Source organism: Oncorhynchus mykiss, chromosome 16 (assembly GCF_013265735.2).
Source record: "Oncorhynchus mykiss isolate Arlee chromosome 16, USDA_OmykA_1.1, whole genome shotgun sequence".
NCBI lineage: Eukaryota > Metazoa > Chordata > Actinopteri > Salmoniformes > Salmonidae > Oncorhynchus > Oncorhynchus mykiss.
This window is the reverse complement of record NC_048580.1, coordinates 5,154,861-5,170,898: the sequence shown is the minus strand read 5'-3', so window position 1 is coordinate 5,170,898 and position 16,038 is coordinate 5,154,861. Positions and strand designations below refer to the sequence as shown.

Sequence of the window (16,038 nt, the reverse complement as noted above, 5' to 3'; positions counted from 1 at the left end):
GGTGCTGTGTCTTAGCATAAACCATGTATGTATTATGGTGCTGTGTCTTAGCATAAACCATGTATGTACTATGGTGCTGTGTCTTAGCATAAACCAGGTATGTACTATGGTGCTGTGTCTTAGCATAAACCATGTATGTATTATGGTGCTGTGTCTTAGCATAAACCATGTATGTATTATGGTGCTGTGTCTTAGCATAAACCATGTATGTATTATGGTGCTGTGTCTTAGCATAAACCATGTATGTATTATGGTGCTGTGTCTTAGCATAAACCATGTATGTATTATGGTGCTGTGTCTTAGCATAAACCAGGTATGTATTATGGTGCTGTATCTTAGCATAAACAACATACTGTATGTATTATGGTGCTGTGTCTTAGCATAAACCATGTATGTACTAAGGTACTATATCTTAGCATAAACCATGTATGTATTATGGTGCTGTGTCTTAGCATAAACCATGTATGTATTAAGGTACTGTATCTTAGCATAAACCATGTATGTATTATGGTGCTGTGTCTTAGCATAAACCATGTATGTATTAAGGTACTGTATCTTAGCATAAACCATGTATGTATTATGGTGCTGTGTCTTAGCATAAACCATGTATGTATTACAGTACTGTAACTTAGCATAAACCACATACTTTATGTATTATGGTGCTGTGTCTTAGCACAAACCACGTACTGTATTATGGTGCTGTGTCTTAGCATAAACCAGGTATGAACTATGGTGCTGTGTCTTAGCATAAACCATGTATGTATTATGGTGCTGTGTCTTAGCATAAACCAGGTATGAACTATGGTGCTGTGTCTTAGCATAAACCATGTATGAACTATGGTGCTGTGTCTTAGCATAAACCATGTATGTATTATGGTGCTGTGTCTTAGCATAAACCATGTATGTATTATGGTGCTGTGTCTTAGCATAAACCATGTATGTACTAAGGTACTATATCTTAGCATAAACCATGTATGTATTATGGTGCTGTGTCTTAGCATAAACCATGTATGTATTAAGGTACTGTATCTTAGCATAAACCATGTATGTATTATGGTGCTGTGTCTTAGCATAAACCATGTATGTATTAAGGTACTGTATCTTAGCATAAACCATGTATGTATTATGGTGCTGTGTCTTAGCATAAACCATGTATGTATTACAGTACTGTAACTTAGCATAAACCACATACTTTATGTATTATGGTGCTGTGTCTTAGCACAAACCACGTACTGTATTATGGTGCTGTGTCTTAGCATAAACCAGGTATGAACTATGGTGCTGTGTCTTAGCATAAACCATGTATGTATTATGGTGCTGTGTCTTAGCATAAACCAGGTATGAACTATGGTGCTGTGTCTTAGCATAAACCATGTATGAACTATGGTGCTGTGTCTTAGCATAAACCATGTATGTATTATGGTGCTGTGTCTTAGCATAAACCATGTATGTATTATGGTGCTGTGTCTTAGCATAAACCATGTATGTATTATGGTGCTGTGTCTTAGCATAAACCATGTATGTACTATGGTGCTGTGTCTTAGCATAAACCATGTATGTATTATGGTGCTGTGTCTTAGCATAAACCATGTATGTATTATGGTGCTGTGTCTTAGCATAAACCATGTATGTATTATGGTGCTGTGTCTTAGCATAAACCATGTATGTATTATGGTGCTGTGTCTTAGCATAAACCATGTATGTATTATGGTGCTGTGTCTTAGCATAAACCATGTATGTGTTATGGTGCTGTGTCTTAGCATAAACCATGTATGTGTTATGGTGCTGTGTCTTAGCATAAACCATGTATGTACTATGGTGCTGTATCTTACTTGGCGTAGGCCTTCTCCAGCAGGGCGCTCCAGAACTCAGAGCCCTCGGCTGAGTGAACAAACAGCAGCTTTCCATCCTTCGTTGGCAGCCGGTCGTCAATCACCACGTCCACCCACTCACCAAACTGCCAGAACTGAAGAGGACCACAACAGACAACATTCCACATTTCCACTTCAACAAATGAGAAGGATCCGCATTGAATTGCAGAACGAAATAATGGTTTACATTCCTGAACTCTTTGCAGAGAATGGTGCCGGACAAACATTCCAGAACTCTTTGCAGAGAATGGTGCCGGACAAACATTCCAGAACTCTTTGCAGAGAATGGTGCCGGACAAACATTCCAGAACTCTTTGCAGAGAATGGTGACGGACAAACATTCCAGAACTCTTTGCAGAGAATGGTGCCGGACAAACATTCCAGAACTCTTTGCAGAGAATGGTGCCGGACAAACATTCCATAACTCTTTGCAGAGAATGGTGCCGGACAAACATTCCAGAACTCTTTGCAGAGAATGGTGCCGGACAAACATTCCAGAACTCTTTGCAGAGAATGGTGCCGGACAAACATTCCAGAACTCTTTGCAGAGAATGGTGCCGAACAAACATTCCAGAACTCTTTGCAGAGAATGGTGCCGGACAAACATTCCAGAACTCTTTGCAGAGAATGGTGCCGGACAAACATTCCAGAACTCTTTGCAGACAATGGTGCTGGAGGGAATAGCGGCAGTTTTATAGGCTCCTGACCATTTGTGCTATTTTGTATATTTTCTTGTACTGATCATAACCTTTTTTTGTACGTAATGTTTCCGCCATCGTTTCCTATGACCGCAAAGAGCTTCTGGACATCAGAACAGCTATCATTAACCTTGATTTGGGCCAGGACTACCTCAATGAGTCAGAGGCGAAAGACACATGGATTATCCCAGACCAGACCCAAATCCCAGACACTTGAAGGAGAAGATGGCTCTGTGTTTTTCGTAGCTGTCTATTTACCACCACAAACCAATGCTTGCAATAGCGCCGCACAATTGTATTGGGTCGTAAGTAAACAAGAAAAGGCTCACCGAGAGGCGGAAATTTTAATGCAGGAAAAATGAAATCCGTTTTATCTCATTTCTACCAGCATGTCACCTGTGCAACTAGAGGTGAAAACAACTCTAGGTCACCTTTACTCCACACACAGAGACGCATACAAAGCTCTCCCCTGTCCTCCACTTGGCAAATCTGACCATAACTCTATCCTCCTGATTCCTGTTTACAAGCAAAAACTCAAAAGAGGAAGTACCACTCAATACGGAAGTGGTCAGATGACGCAGATGCTAAGCTATTGTTTTGTTAGCACAGACTGGACTATGTTCCGGGATTCATCCGATGGCACTGAGGAGTTTACCACATCGGTCGCCCGCTCCATTAAAAAGTGCATCGTACGTACATATCGCAAATAGAAGCCATGGGTTACAGGCAACATCCGCACCGAGCTAATGACTAGAGCTGCCGCTTTCAAGGAGCAGAACACTAATTTGGCCGCTTATAAAAAAATCCCACTACGCCCTCTGACGAACCATCAAACAGGCAAAGCGTCAATACAGAACCAAGATCAAATCCTACTACACCGGCTCTGATGCTTGTCGGGTGTGGTACGGGCTTGCAAACTATCACGGATTACAAAGGGAAACCCAGCCGTGAGCTGCCGAGTGACGCGAGCCTACCAGACGAGCTAAATACCTTCTATCCTCGCTTTAAGGCTAGCAACACTGAACCATGCATGAGAGCACCAGCTGTTCCCGGATGACTGTGCGTTCACGCTCTCCATAGTCGCTGTGAGTATACATCACTGGGGCCGAGCTCCCTGCCATCCAGGACCTCCATACCAGGCGGTGTCAGAGGAAGGCCCTAAAAATTGTCAAAGAATCCAGCCACCCAAGTCATTGACTTTACTCTCTGCTACCGCACGGCAAGTGGTACCGATGCACCAAGTTTGTAACCAACAGGACCCTGAACAGCTTCTACCCCCAACCCATAAGACTACTAAATAGTTAGTTCAATTGTTAAAGCTGCAATATATAACTTTTCATGCGACCCGACCAAATTCACATAGAAATGTTAGTTATAGATCTGTCATTCGCATTGAAATCAAATCTAAAAAAGCAGGTGATCTGTTCTATGTGCACTATTTCTATGCTTCCCAAGTTTAATTAAGTTTAAGTTTACTTTTCGGTTTTGTACACCAGCTTCAAACTGCTGAAAATACACTATGTTCGGGTTCTGGAAAATATATTTCACAGCAGTTTAGATGGTACAATGATTTTCTATACTAGACTTGCTTGTTTTGTCACATAAAGTGAAATTAGGACAAACTATTAGAATTTTACCAACCAGGAAATGGTGGAGTGATTTCTGCATTGTGCATCTTTAACCAATAGATTCCTCAACTATCTGCATTGACCCTTTTCGCACTAACTCTTTTGACTCATCACATACGCTGCCGTTACTACTGTTTATTATCTATCCTGTTGCCTCGTCACTTTATCCCTAGCTGTATGTACATATCTAACTCAATTACCTCATACCCCTGCACATGGACTCGGTACTGGCACCCCCGTGTATATATATATATCCAAGTTATCATTACTCGTTGTGGATTTATTCCTCATTATTATTGTTCTACTATTTATCTCTGCATTGTCGGGAAGGGCCCATAAGCAAAATGTACTCCCTGTCAACAATTAGTGTAGGAATTGGCTGGAGGGGGTTTCTGTTAGATCCATGGCGGGGAATGTGCGATTGCATAAAACCTCATTCTGACTGACTGAGGTGTCCTCTGCGCTAAACCCAAGGTTTCCCACACCACACCTCTCTCTAGGGCCTCCCACCCTAACACAATGGAAACTTCCAAAACGTATCAGTACATCCCTTAGCTCACATACCTGATAAGGAATGGCCGTGTCCAGAATCAACCTTGATATCCACTAGTGTCTAGGGTGGTAGGGGATAAGGGATTGTTTCTAGTGTCTAGGGTGGTTGAGGGGATTGTTTCTAGTGTCTAGGGTGGTAGGGGTAAAGGGATTGTTTCTAGGGTGGTAGGGGTAAAGGGATTGTTTCTAGGGTTTAGTGTGGTAGAGGTTAAGGGATTGTTTCTAGTGTCTAGGGTGGTAGGGGATAAGGGATTGTTTCTAGTGTCTAGGGTGGTAGAGGTTAAGGGATTGTTTCTAGTGTCTAGGGTGGTAGGGGTAAAGGGATTGTTTCTAGGGTGGTAGGGGTAAAGGGATTGTTTCTAGGGTGGTAGGGGTAAAGGGATTGTTTCTAGGGTCTAGTGTGGTAGGGGGGATTGTTTCTAGTGTCTAGGGTGGTAGGGGTTAAGGGATTGTTTCTAGGGTCTAGGGTGGTAGGGGGGATTGTTTCTAGGGTGGTAGAGGTAAAGGGATTGTTTCTAGGGTCTAGGGTGGTAGGGGTTAAGGGATTGTTTCTAGTGTGGTAGAGGTAAAGGGATTGTTTCTAGGGTGGTAGAGGTAAAGGGATTGTTTCTAGGGTGGTAGAGGTAAAGGGATTGTTTCTAGGGTCTAGGGTGGTAGGGGTAAAGGGATTGTTTCTAGGGTGGTAGGGGGGGATTGTTTCTAGGGTCTAGGGTGGTAGGGGGGATTGTTTCTAGGGTGGTAGAGGTAAAGGGATTGTTTCTAGGGTCTAGGGTGGTAGAGGTAAAGCGATTGTGTCTAGGGTGGTAGGGATAAAGGCATTGTTTCTAGGGTGGTAGCGGTAAGGGGATTGTTTCTAGGGTGGTAGAGGTAAAGGGATTGTTTCTAGGGTGGTAGAGGTAAAGGGATTGTTTCTAGTGTGGTAGGGGTAAAGGGATTGTGTCTAGGGTGGTAGGGGTAAAGGGATTGTTTCTAGGGTCTAGGGTGGTAGAGGTAAAGGGATTGTTTCTAGGGTGGTAGAGGTAAAGGGATTGTTTCTAGGGTCTAGGGTGGTAGAGGTAAAGGGATTGTTTCTAGGGTGGTAGAGGTAAAGGGATTGTTTCTAGGGTCTGGGTGGTAGGGGTTAAGGGATTGTTTCTAGTGTGGTAGAGGTAAAGGGATTGTTTCTAGGGTGGTAGAGGTAAAGGGATTGTTTCTTGGGTCTACGGTGGTAGAGGTAAAGGGATTGTTTCTAGGGTGGTAGAGGTAAAGGGATTGTTTCTAGGGTCTAGGGTGGTAGAGGTAAAGGGATTGTTTCTAGGGTGGTAGAGGTAAAGGGATTCTTTCTAGGGTCAAGGGTGGTAGGGGTTAAGGGATTGTTTATAGTGTGGTAGAGGTAAAGGGATTGTTTCTAGGGTGGTAGAGGTAAAGGGATTGTTTCTTGGGTCTACGGTGGTAGAGGTAAAGGGATTGTTTCTAGGGTGGTAGAGGTAAAGGGATTGTTTCTAGGGTGGTAGAGGTAAAGGGATTGTGTCTAGGGGCTAGGGTGGTAGGGGTAAAGGCATTGTTTCTAGGGTGGTAGAGGTAAGGGGATTGTTTCTAGGGTGGTAGAGGTAAAGGGATTGTTTCTAGGGTGGTAGAGGTAAAGGGATTGTTTCTAGGGTGGTAGAGGTAAAGGGATTGATTCTAGGGTGGTAGAGGTAAAGGGATTGTTTCTAGGGTCTAGGGTGGTAGGGGTAAAGGGATTGTTTCTAGCGTGGTAGGGGGGGATTGTTTCTAGGGTCTAGGGTGGTAGGGGTAAAGGGATTGTTTCTAGGGTCTAGGGTGGTAGGGGTAAAGGGATTGTTGCTAGGGTCTAGGGTGGTAGGGGTAAAGGGATTGTTGCTAGGGTCTAGGGTGGTAGAGGTAAAGGGATTGTTTCTAGTGTCTAGGGTGGTAGGGGTATAGGGATTGTTTCTAGGGTCTAGGGTGGTAGAGGTAAAGGGATTGTGTCTAGGGTCTAGGGTGGTAGAGGTAAAGGGATTGTTGCTAGGGTGGTAGAGGTAAAGGGATTGTTGCTAGGGTGGTAGAGGTAAAGGGATTGTTGCTAGGGTGGTAGAGGTAAAGGGATTGTTTCTAGACAAGGCTGATATGTGTAGGAGAGCAGCGTCTCCAAGTGGCAGTGGTGTAAACTTTACATGGTTTGTTTAATATAAGGAATTTTTAATTATTTATACTTTTTCTTTTGAGACTTAAGTACATTTTAGCATATATTACATTTAAAACCAAATACTTTTAGACTTTTACTGAAGTACTATTTTACTGGGTGACTTCCTTTTACTTGAGTCATTTTCTTTTACTCAAGTCTGACAATTTAGTACTTTCTCCACCACTGCCTAGTGGTAGTGTTGCCAGACAGCAGCCTCTCCTAGTGGTAGTGTTGACAGACAGCAGCCTCTCCTAGTGGTAGTGTTGACAGACAGCAGCCTCTCCTAGTGGTAGTGTTGACAGACAGCAGCCTCTCCTAGTGGTAGTGTTGGCAGACAGCAGCCTCTCCTAGTGGTAGTGTTGACAGACAGCAGCCTCTCCTAGTGGTAGTGTTGACAGACAGCAGCCTCTCCTAGTGGTAGTGTTGACAGACAGCAGCCTCTCCTAGTGGTAGTGTTGACAGACAGCAGCCTCTCCTAGTGGTAGTGGTGACAGACAGCAGCCTCTCATAGTGGTAGTGTTGACAAACAACAGCCTCTCCTAGTGGTAGTTTTGACAGACAGCAGCCTCTCCTAGTGGTAGTGTTGACAGACAGCAGCCTCTCCTAATGGTAGTGTTGACAGACAGCAGCCTCTCCTAGTGGTCTAGTGGTAGTGTTGACAGACAACAGCCTCTCCTAGTGGTAGTGTTGACAGACAGCAGCCTCTCCTAGTGGTTAGTGTTGACAGACAGCAGCCTCTCCTAGTGGTAGTGTTGACAGACAGCAGCCTCTCCTAGTGGTAGTGTTGACAGACAGCAGCCTCTCCTAGTGGTAGTGTTGACAGACAGCAGCATCTCCTAGTGGTAGTCTGACAGACAGCCTAGGAACAGTGGGGTTAACTGCCGTGTTCAGGGGCAGAAGGACAGATTTTTACATTGTCAGCTCGGGGATTCAATCTAGTAACCTTTCGGTTACTGGCCCAACAATCTAACCACTAGGCTACCTGCCGCCCCTACACTCTAACCACTAGACAACCTGCCGTCCCACGCTCTAACCACTAGGTAACCTGCCGTCCCTACGCTCTAACCACTAGGCTACCTTCCGTCCCGACGCTCTAACCACTAGACTACCTGCCGTCCCTACACTCTAACCACTAGGCTACCTGCCGCCCCTACACTCTAACCACTAGGCTACCTGCCGTCCCTACGCTCTAACCACTAGGCTACCTGCCGTCCCTACGCTCTAACCACTAGGCTACCAGCCGCCCCTACGCTCTAACCACTAGGCTACCTGCCGCTCCTACGCTCTAACCACTAGGCTACCTGCCACCACTAGGCTACCTGCCGTCCCTACACTCTAACCACTAGGCTACCTGCCGTCCCTACACTCTATCCACTAGGCTACCTGCCGTCCCTACACTCTATCCACTAGGCTACCTGCCGTCCCTACACTCTATCCACTAGGCTACCTGCCGTCCCTACACTCTAACCACTAGGCTACCTGCCGTCCCTACACTCTATCCACTAGGCTACCTGCCGTCCCTACACTCTATCCACTAGGCTACCTGCCGTCCCTACACTCTATCCACTAGGCTACCTGCCGCCCCTACACTCTATCCACTAGGCTACCTGCCGCCCCTACACTCTATCCACTAGGCTACCTGCCGTCCCTACACTCTATCCACTAGGCTACCTGCCGTCCCTACACTCTATCCACTAGGCTACCTGCCGCCCCTACACTCTATCCACTAGGCTACCTGCCGTCCCTACACTCTATCCACTAGGCTACCTGCCGTCCCTACACTCTATCCACTAGGCTACCTGCCGCCCCTACACTCTATCCACTAGGCTACCTGCCGCCCCTACACTCTATCCACTAGGCTACCTGCCGTCCCTACACTCTATCCACTAGGCTACCTGCCGCCCCTACACTCTATCCACTAGGCTACCTGCCGCCCCTACACTCTATCCACTAGGCTACCTGCCGTCCCTACACTCTATCCACTAGGCTACCTGCCGTCCCTACACTCTATCCACTAGGCTACCTGCCGCCCCTACACTCTATCCACTAGGCTACCTGCCGTCCCTACACTCTATCCACTAGGCTACCTGCCGTCCCTACACTCTATCCACTAGGCTACCTGCCGTCCCTACACTCTAACCACTAGGCTACCTGCCGTCCCTACACTCTATCCACTAGGCTACCTGCCGTCCCTACACTCTATCCACTAGGCTACCTGCCGTCCCTACACTCTATCCACTAGGCTACCTGCCGTCCCTACACTCTAACCACTAGGCTACCTGCCGCCTCTCCACTTTTGCTGGAATTGTTGGATATTAATGAAGTTATTCAATTATTGTATCTGAGCTCCTAGAGTGTTCGGCTCTCATATAATTTTTGAACTATTTTTTGGTGGTGAACATTATCCTGGGTTAATTCTGAGGGGAAGGATGTTCAATTTATCTTACAATACAAGGGGAGGATCATGTGGAAACCTTTGTAATGTTGGGGAGGAGGGTGGGGTGCATTTTTGTTAACGACACCTTGAGTTGCACCAGCCCCTTCTCCCCTAGTTCATTTAAATCTGTCCCTTAGGTTATGAAATCCTACGGGTTTTTTTTTTTCTTCCCCCAGATATAAAATGTTAATAAAATGTTAGAGAAAGAAGCCACTGAACAATTCAGAACATGAAGAATTATATTGGTCTTGGTAAAAAAATATATATATATATATTTTAATAAGAAAAGGAAGTTACATTTCATCCCCAAAGCAGTGCGTTTTTGGGCGGACACCCTAGTCTCAGGTTAACACAATGACCCATCTTGATAGGGAGGGAAACTTCCAGAACGGTTCATCTTTTATACAGGGTTGCTGGTAACGTAGCTTGTAAGTCAGCTAGATGTAATATGATTACAAAAAATAATAATAATAAATGTAGTTAGTTACGTTACCAGCAACAATACAGATACTTTAATCGAAAGTAACTGAAAGTAATCACATTACTGTGTTTGGGGAATCCAAAAGTAACTGAAAGTAATCACATTACTGTGTTTGGGGAATCCAAAAGTAACTGAAAGTAATCACATTACTGTGTTTGGGGAATCCAAAAGTAACTGAAAGTAAATCACATTACTGTGTTTGGGGAATCCAAAAGTAACTGAAAGTAAATCACATTACTGTGTTTGGGGAATCCAAAAGTAACTGAAAGTAAATCACATTACTGTGTTTGGGGAATCCAAAAGTAACTGAAAGTAATCACATTACTGAGTTTGGGGAATCCAAAAGTAACTGAAAGTAAATCACATTACTGTGTTTGGGGAATCCAAAAGTAACTGAAAGTAATCACATTACTGTGTTTGGGGAATCCAAAAGTAACTGAAAGTAATCACATTACTGTGTTTGGGAAATCCAAAAGTAACTGAAAGTAAATCACATTACTGAGTTTGGGGAATCCAAAAGTAACTGAAAGTAATCACATTACTGAGTTTGGGAAATCCAAAAGTAACTGAAAGTAATCACATTACTGAGTTTAGGGAATCCAAAAGTAACTGAAAGTAATCACATTACTGAGTTTGGGAAATCCAAAAGTAACTGAAAGTAATCACATTACTGAGTTTGGGGAATCCAAAAGTAACTGAAAGTAATCACATTACTGAGTTTGGGGAATCCAAAAGTAACTGAAAGTAATCACATTACTGAGTTTGGGGAATCCAAAAGTAACTGAAAGTAATCACATTACTGAGTTTAGGGAATCCAAAAGTAACTGAAAGTAATCACATCACATTACTGAGTTTGGGTAATCCACAAGTAACTGAAAGTAATCACATTACTGAGTTTAGGGAATCCAAAAGTAACTGAAAGTAATCACATCACATTACTGAGTTTGGGTAATCCACAAGTGACTTAACCGATTGTCCCATCTCCAGGGTGTATTGCACGTCTGACAGAGGATACGCCCTACCTAACTGAGGCTTTGACAAAGGTACTGTATTGTGTTGCGGGCGAACCAGGGCCTCTTCATGTGGGTGTTGTTCATACCATGTCACATTGTTATTCTAATACCACATATATGAGACAACATAAGACAGGGCTTGACGTTCTAGCGTTCTCCAGAATGAGAATGAGGTGTGACGTCTGGCTGGGTTAATTTAAGCTGTATAGTCACATTAAATACTGTATACTTGAACTATATACACAATATAGCACTGTTTCTTTCATAGTAGTGGTATTCAAAGTCGGGGTCAGGGGGTGAACTGCAGTTCGGTTGCCAAAATTAAAAAAATTAAATAATAAATGAACATTTTAGGAACAGAAAATTCAGGAGTACAAATTATTGTCTGGGAAAGATCATTTGGAGAAAGATAATAATAATGAATAAAACTATTGGGTAAATGTATTTATTGATTTCTTTTCGTTTTGATAAAGAGATGAAAATGTACTGAATTGAAGGTAATTTGTTGATGTAAAAATGTAGGGGTTATAAGGTTGAGTCATTAAAATGTATGCACTCACTATTGTAAATCTCTCTGGATACGAGCGTCTGCTAAATGACGTAAATGTAAATTAGATATGGGGTTGGGGGTCAGGGGTCGAGAGAAGGTCATGGGGAAAATACCAGTATTTCTGGTGGAAAGAAATTTGACCCCCTTGCTGAAAAAGTTTGAATAGGACTGATTTATAGTGTACTTTGTGCCAGAGCCTAATAAAAAGTAATGTATAGGCTGCCATTTTTTGATTCAGCCTGTATAACTCTAGAATTTGAGTTTATCTCTACCTGGAAGTGAAAGATCCCAGCGTACTCTCCACGTCCAAATCCTTGTCCTTCAGGAACGACCCGGGCCATCACATCTTCATTCAGGGTCAGAGAGGCGATGGCTGCCAGGAGCCAGCAGTCACCTGGAGAGAACAGAGAGGAGACACATGTTTGGTGTGTGGGTGTGTGTGTGTGTGTGTGTGTGTGTCTAAAGATGAGTTATAACATAATGAGTCAAATTGTCAACACATTTCCCTCTGGGCGGGCCCCATCCCTACCCTGGTTAAACCTGGCTTAACTACCGTGTTTACGGTGAGCGAGTGAGGCGTTCCTTCTAGTTTAACTGGTTTAGTCGACCCCGGCCATTGCTCTCTCAAACTCTCACGCTATAGAATATGCTGTCTGACAGACAGAACTGAGAACCGCTATTTACTGTCAACTAACACGACTGGTTAAGAGCACAGTGTACTAGTTTACTCTGGGCAACTGTTTACTTTGTACCAGACACACCTTCACAGCTCACACACTCCTGTGGGGACTGACAATCTGAAGCGATCTGTGAATAAAAGTGTCCTTTATCCTCTGTGTTAAAAGGAAACAGAGGATGATATAGCCTCTACACACACACACACACACACACACACACACACACACGAGAAGATGATTTAACGGTTGAGGACGAGGCTACACTATCTGGTGCGGCAGGAAGCCTAGTGGTTAGAGCGTTGGACTAGTAACCGAAAGGTGGCAAGATCGAATCCCCGTGCTGACAAGGTAAAAATCTGTCGTTCTGCCCCTGAACGAGGCCGTTAACCCACTGTTCCTAGGCCGTCATTGTAAATAAGAATTTGTTCTTAATTTAACTGACTTGCCTAGTTAAATAAAGATAAAATAAATCAACTTAACATGAAGACTAAATGGACATTTTCAAAGGAACAGCTGAGCTTTCCAGTAACTGGTTTAATTAGGGCTTCAGTTAACCCCTTTGGATAGACATTAGAGCATCTACAGATGGACTATCTATCTATAGACATTTTCACTATCTACTAACTCTAATACTAGCCCTTACCCTAACCCTAGACCTCACCCTAACCTTAGCCCTTACCCTAACCTTAGCCCTCACCCTAACCTTAGCCCTCACCCTAACCTTAGCCCTCACCCTAACCTTATCAAGCAGCTGGTTATCAACAGAGAGTTTGTTGATAGTATGACCATCTGTAGATCATCTTTATGGGACGATCCTCATAAAGAGTGACCGGACATCCCCCTCAGCAGGCTTACTGGATTGGTTTCCATTTAAATATATCCCTGTGGTCGATGCTTTATTCAACCTTTATTTAAACTAGGTAAGTCAGTTAAGAACAAATTCTTATTTACAATGACGGCCTACCCCGGCCAAACCCGGACGACGCTGGTGCCAATTGTGTGCCGGCCCCATGGGACTCCTGATTACGGCCGGATGTGATACAGCCTGGATTCGAACCAGGTACTATGGTGACACCTTTTGCACTGAAATGCAGTGCCTTAGACCGCTGAGTCCTTATTATACCTTGTGAGAGAGATAACAACCTGAGATGGAGGCTATTCATTGGTAGTCTAGGAAAACAAATCACCTCATTGGTTAAAGCAATAACTGGTTGTGCTATTACATCAATCACATTCACTTTGACTACTATACCATCTCTTCCTCAAAGATGAAAACATGGACACTGTTGGCAAACCGGCCCTGTGGTTTTGGTATGGTTCCTGTTTTGGTTCCTATTGTAAAGGTAGACTTACCCAGACCTCCTAATGTAAAGGTAGACTTACCCAGACCTCCTAATGTAAAGGTAGACTTACCCAGACCTCCTAATGTAAAGGTAGACTTACCCAGACCTCCTAATGTAAAGGTAGACTTACCCAGACCTCCTAATGTAAAGGTAGACTTACCCAGACCTCCTTGGCAGATGTCGGTTCTCGTGGCTCCACCAACGATGAATTCTGGGTTGGACACCAGTTCCTATTCAGGGAGGGATCAACACACGAATAAGACGGTGAAAGATATACTGAGGGCCAATCTTTAACAGCCCTGTTTACAGTCATACACTATCTTTACTCAGGGAGATAATGTCTGTACACATGAGTTAGCCTAGACATGGAGTTGATCTACTGTCAACACTACCACAGCCAAAACCCTGTAGGATCCGTTCACAGTTCAGATCTACCACAGCCAAAACCCCGTAGGATCAGATCACAGATCAGATCTACCACAGCCAAAACCCTGTAGGATCAGATCACATATCAGATCTACCACAGCCAAAACCCTGTAGGATCAGATCACAGATCACATCTACCACAGCCAAAACCTTGTAGGATCAGATCACATAATCAGATCTACCACAGCCCAAACCCTGTAGGATCAGATTACAGATCAGATCTACCACAGCCAAAACCCTGTAGGATCAGATCACAGATCAGATCTATTCACAGCCAAAACTCTGTAGGATCAGATCACAGATCAGATCTACCACAGCCAAAACCCTGTAAGATCAGATCACAGATCAGATCTATTCACAGCCAAAACTCTGTAGGATCAGATCACAGATCAGATCTACCACAGCCAAAACTCTGTAGGATCAGATCACACATCAGATCTATTCACAGCCAAAACCCTGTAGGATCAGATCAGATGTGTAACTAAAGTTTCGTACAAATAGCTGGATGAGTCATTCTGGCCGGTCATTGATTTAGCCCAAGACATGAGTTGCTTTAGGTAGAAAATAATATTGTAATGTGAATGGATTTACATCGATTAGCCACTGGGTATCAAAAAGGACACGCATCCGGACTCGCCCATCTAAAAAACAACTGACACATGTTCCGGCGTTTTTTTCTTCCAGTGATAGAAAATGCAATTTTTAATAACACTTTGGTCTATTTGTATATATATATATATATATATGTATATATATATTATTTTAAGTGCAGTGAACGTCTTGTCATAGAGCAGACACTTCAATCATGCGTAAATGCAGTGAGTATAAGACGCGCAGTAATTTACCCCAGGTCGCTTCCATTGCACACCTCTGGTTTTGGAAGTATTCGGGCCAAGCTCTTTGAATCCGAGCGACTCCGGTGCAGCTGGAAAAGTGCAATCGGTAAATATTGAACCTTTTCTCAGACACTCGCTCCTGAGAGATTGGAAGTCTTGGTTTAGGTACTTTGACGCGTTGGCATTAGTGCCAAACCCAGCGGCCAATGCCCGCTTCTTGGCCAACGTAGATGCCACACCAGCCATTGTGGAAGTCTGCGTTGACACAGTGAAGAGGAAAACAGTTGGGCTGGTGGAATAGTCAAATTCTTCTCCTCCGCCCCTGGAGTTTCAGGCGTGGTTCGCAAGTCCGTGCAAGTTATATTTTTGGGTTTTTTTTTTTACAATGTTTACATAGATTTCTATGACCGGAACTAATCAGGAACTGTTCATTTCGTCAACGTTTACCAGTTCAAAAGTATTTATTGTGAAAATGAACACGGAAGATCAACTACTCCGGATGTACACTCACCTGGAATTGAAATAATATTTTTGAATATCATATGGGTGGATTAATATAAAATCCGAGTCAATTCTCTACTCTATTCCATGCTATGAACATACAGGTAGAAAGCCACAGGTGTGTGCGATTGATGGCCGAAAGATGGCGCTCTACCCTAAGACTTGTGGACGTACATGCCACATCTGGCCAACGTGTTGCAGTAATAATGTCTACCAGCAGGGGGCATTAGCCATCAGCCGTTACTAGACCTCAATGACAGCCAGGCGTTACAGTAGTGACCACCACCAAGTGACTTGCACTTCCGAACAGTAAAATATTGTCACAATAGCTAACTCGACAAATAGAACCACATTACATGCCTGATAAAGAAAGGAACGAGTTCCTCAAATGAAAAGTGATGCTGCCCTTATAGAGTACCACAGTATGAGTCATAATACCCATAAAACCTAGCGGTCAAACAAGGAAATGGTTCCAATCGTTTTTCCACCATTACTGTTCCCTATAGGGGATTTAAGTAACACTTAAAATAAGGGCTGTGTTTCACGTAGGCTTACCCAGGTGTGCCGTTTTGATAACTATGAAAATCTCTCTCAGACAAGGTGACTTTTATCAATATTAGCTGCTAATGGGCCATGATGATGTGGATGAGACTGCTGAATCCTGGCAAAGGTAAGAATCTCTGGATTAAACATCCTGTTAGCTAAATTTAGTAAAGAATAAATTGGCAAAAAATGGTTTAAATTGACATCTGTGAACTGTCTTGGGAAAGTTTTTCAATTTACACAATACCTGTGATCTAGCTAGCTAAACTCAGCAAAAAAAGGGACCCTGTCTTTCAAAGAACTTCACATATCTTATCA

General features: G+C 43.6%; 1 protein-coding gene across 1 annotated transcript in view; it reads right to left on the bottom strand.

The window, feature by feature from the left end:
* Positions 1–15,009, bottom strand: part of LOC110491235 (calpain-2 catalytic subunit) — a 40,692-nt gene extending 25,683 nt beyond the window's left edge. The window contains exons 1-4 of the mRNA XM_036946001.1: positions 14,686–15,009; positions 13,575–13,644; positions 11,667–11,788; positions 1,833–1,966 (exon numbers count right to left, since the gene is read on the bottom strand). Of these exons, the coding sequence (XP_036801896.1) occupies positions 1,833–1,966; positions 11,667–11,788; positions 13,575–13,644; positions 14,686–14,922 (563 nt within the window). The 5' untranslated portion in view covers positions 14,923–15,009. The remainder of the gene's footprint in view (positions 1–1,832; positions 1,967–11,666; positions 11,789–13,574; positions 13,645–14,685) is intronic.
* Positions 15,010–16,038: the final 1,029 nt, after the last annotated feature.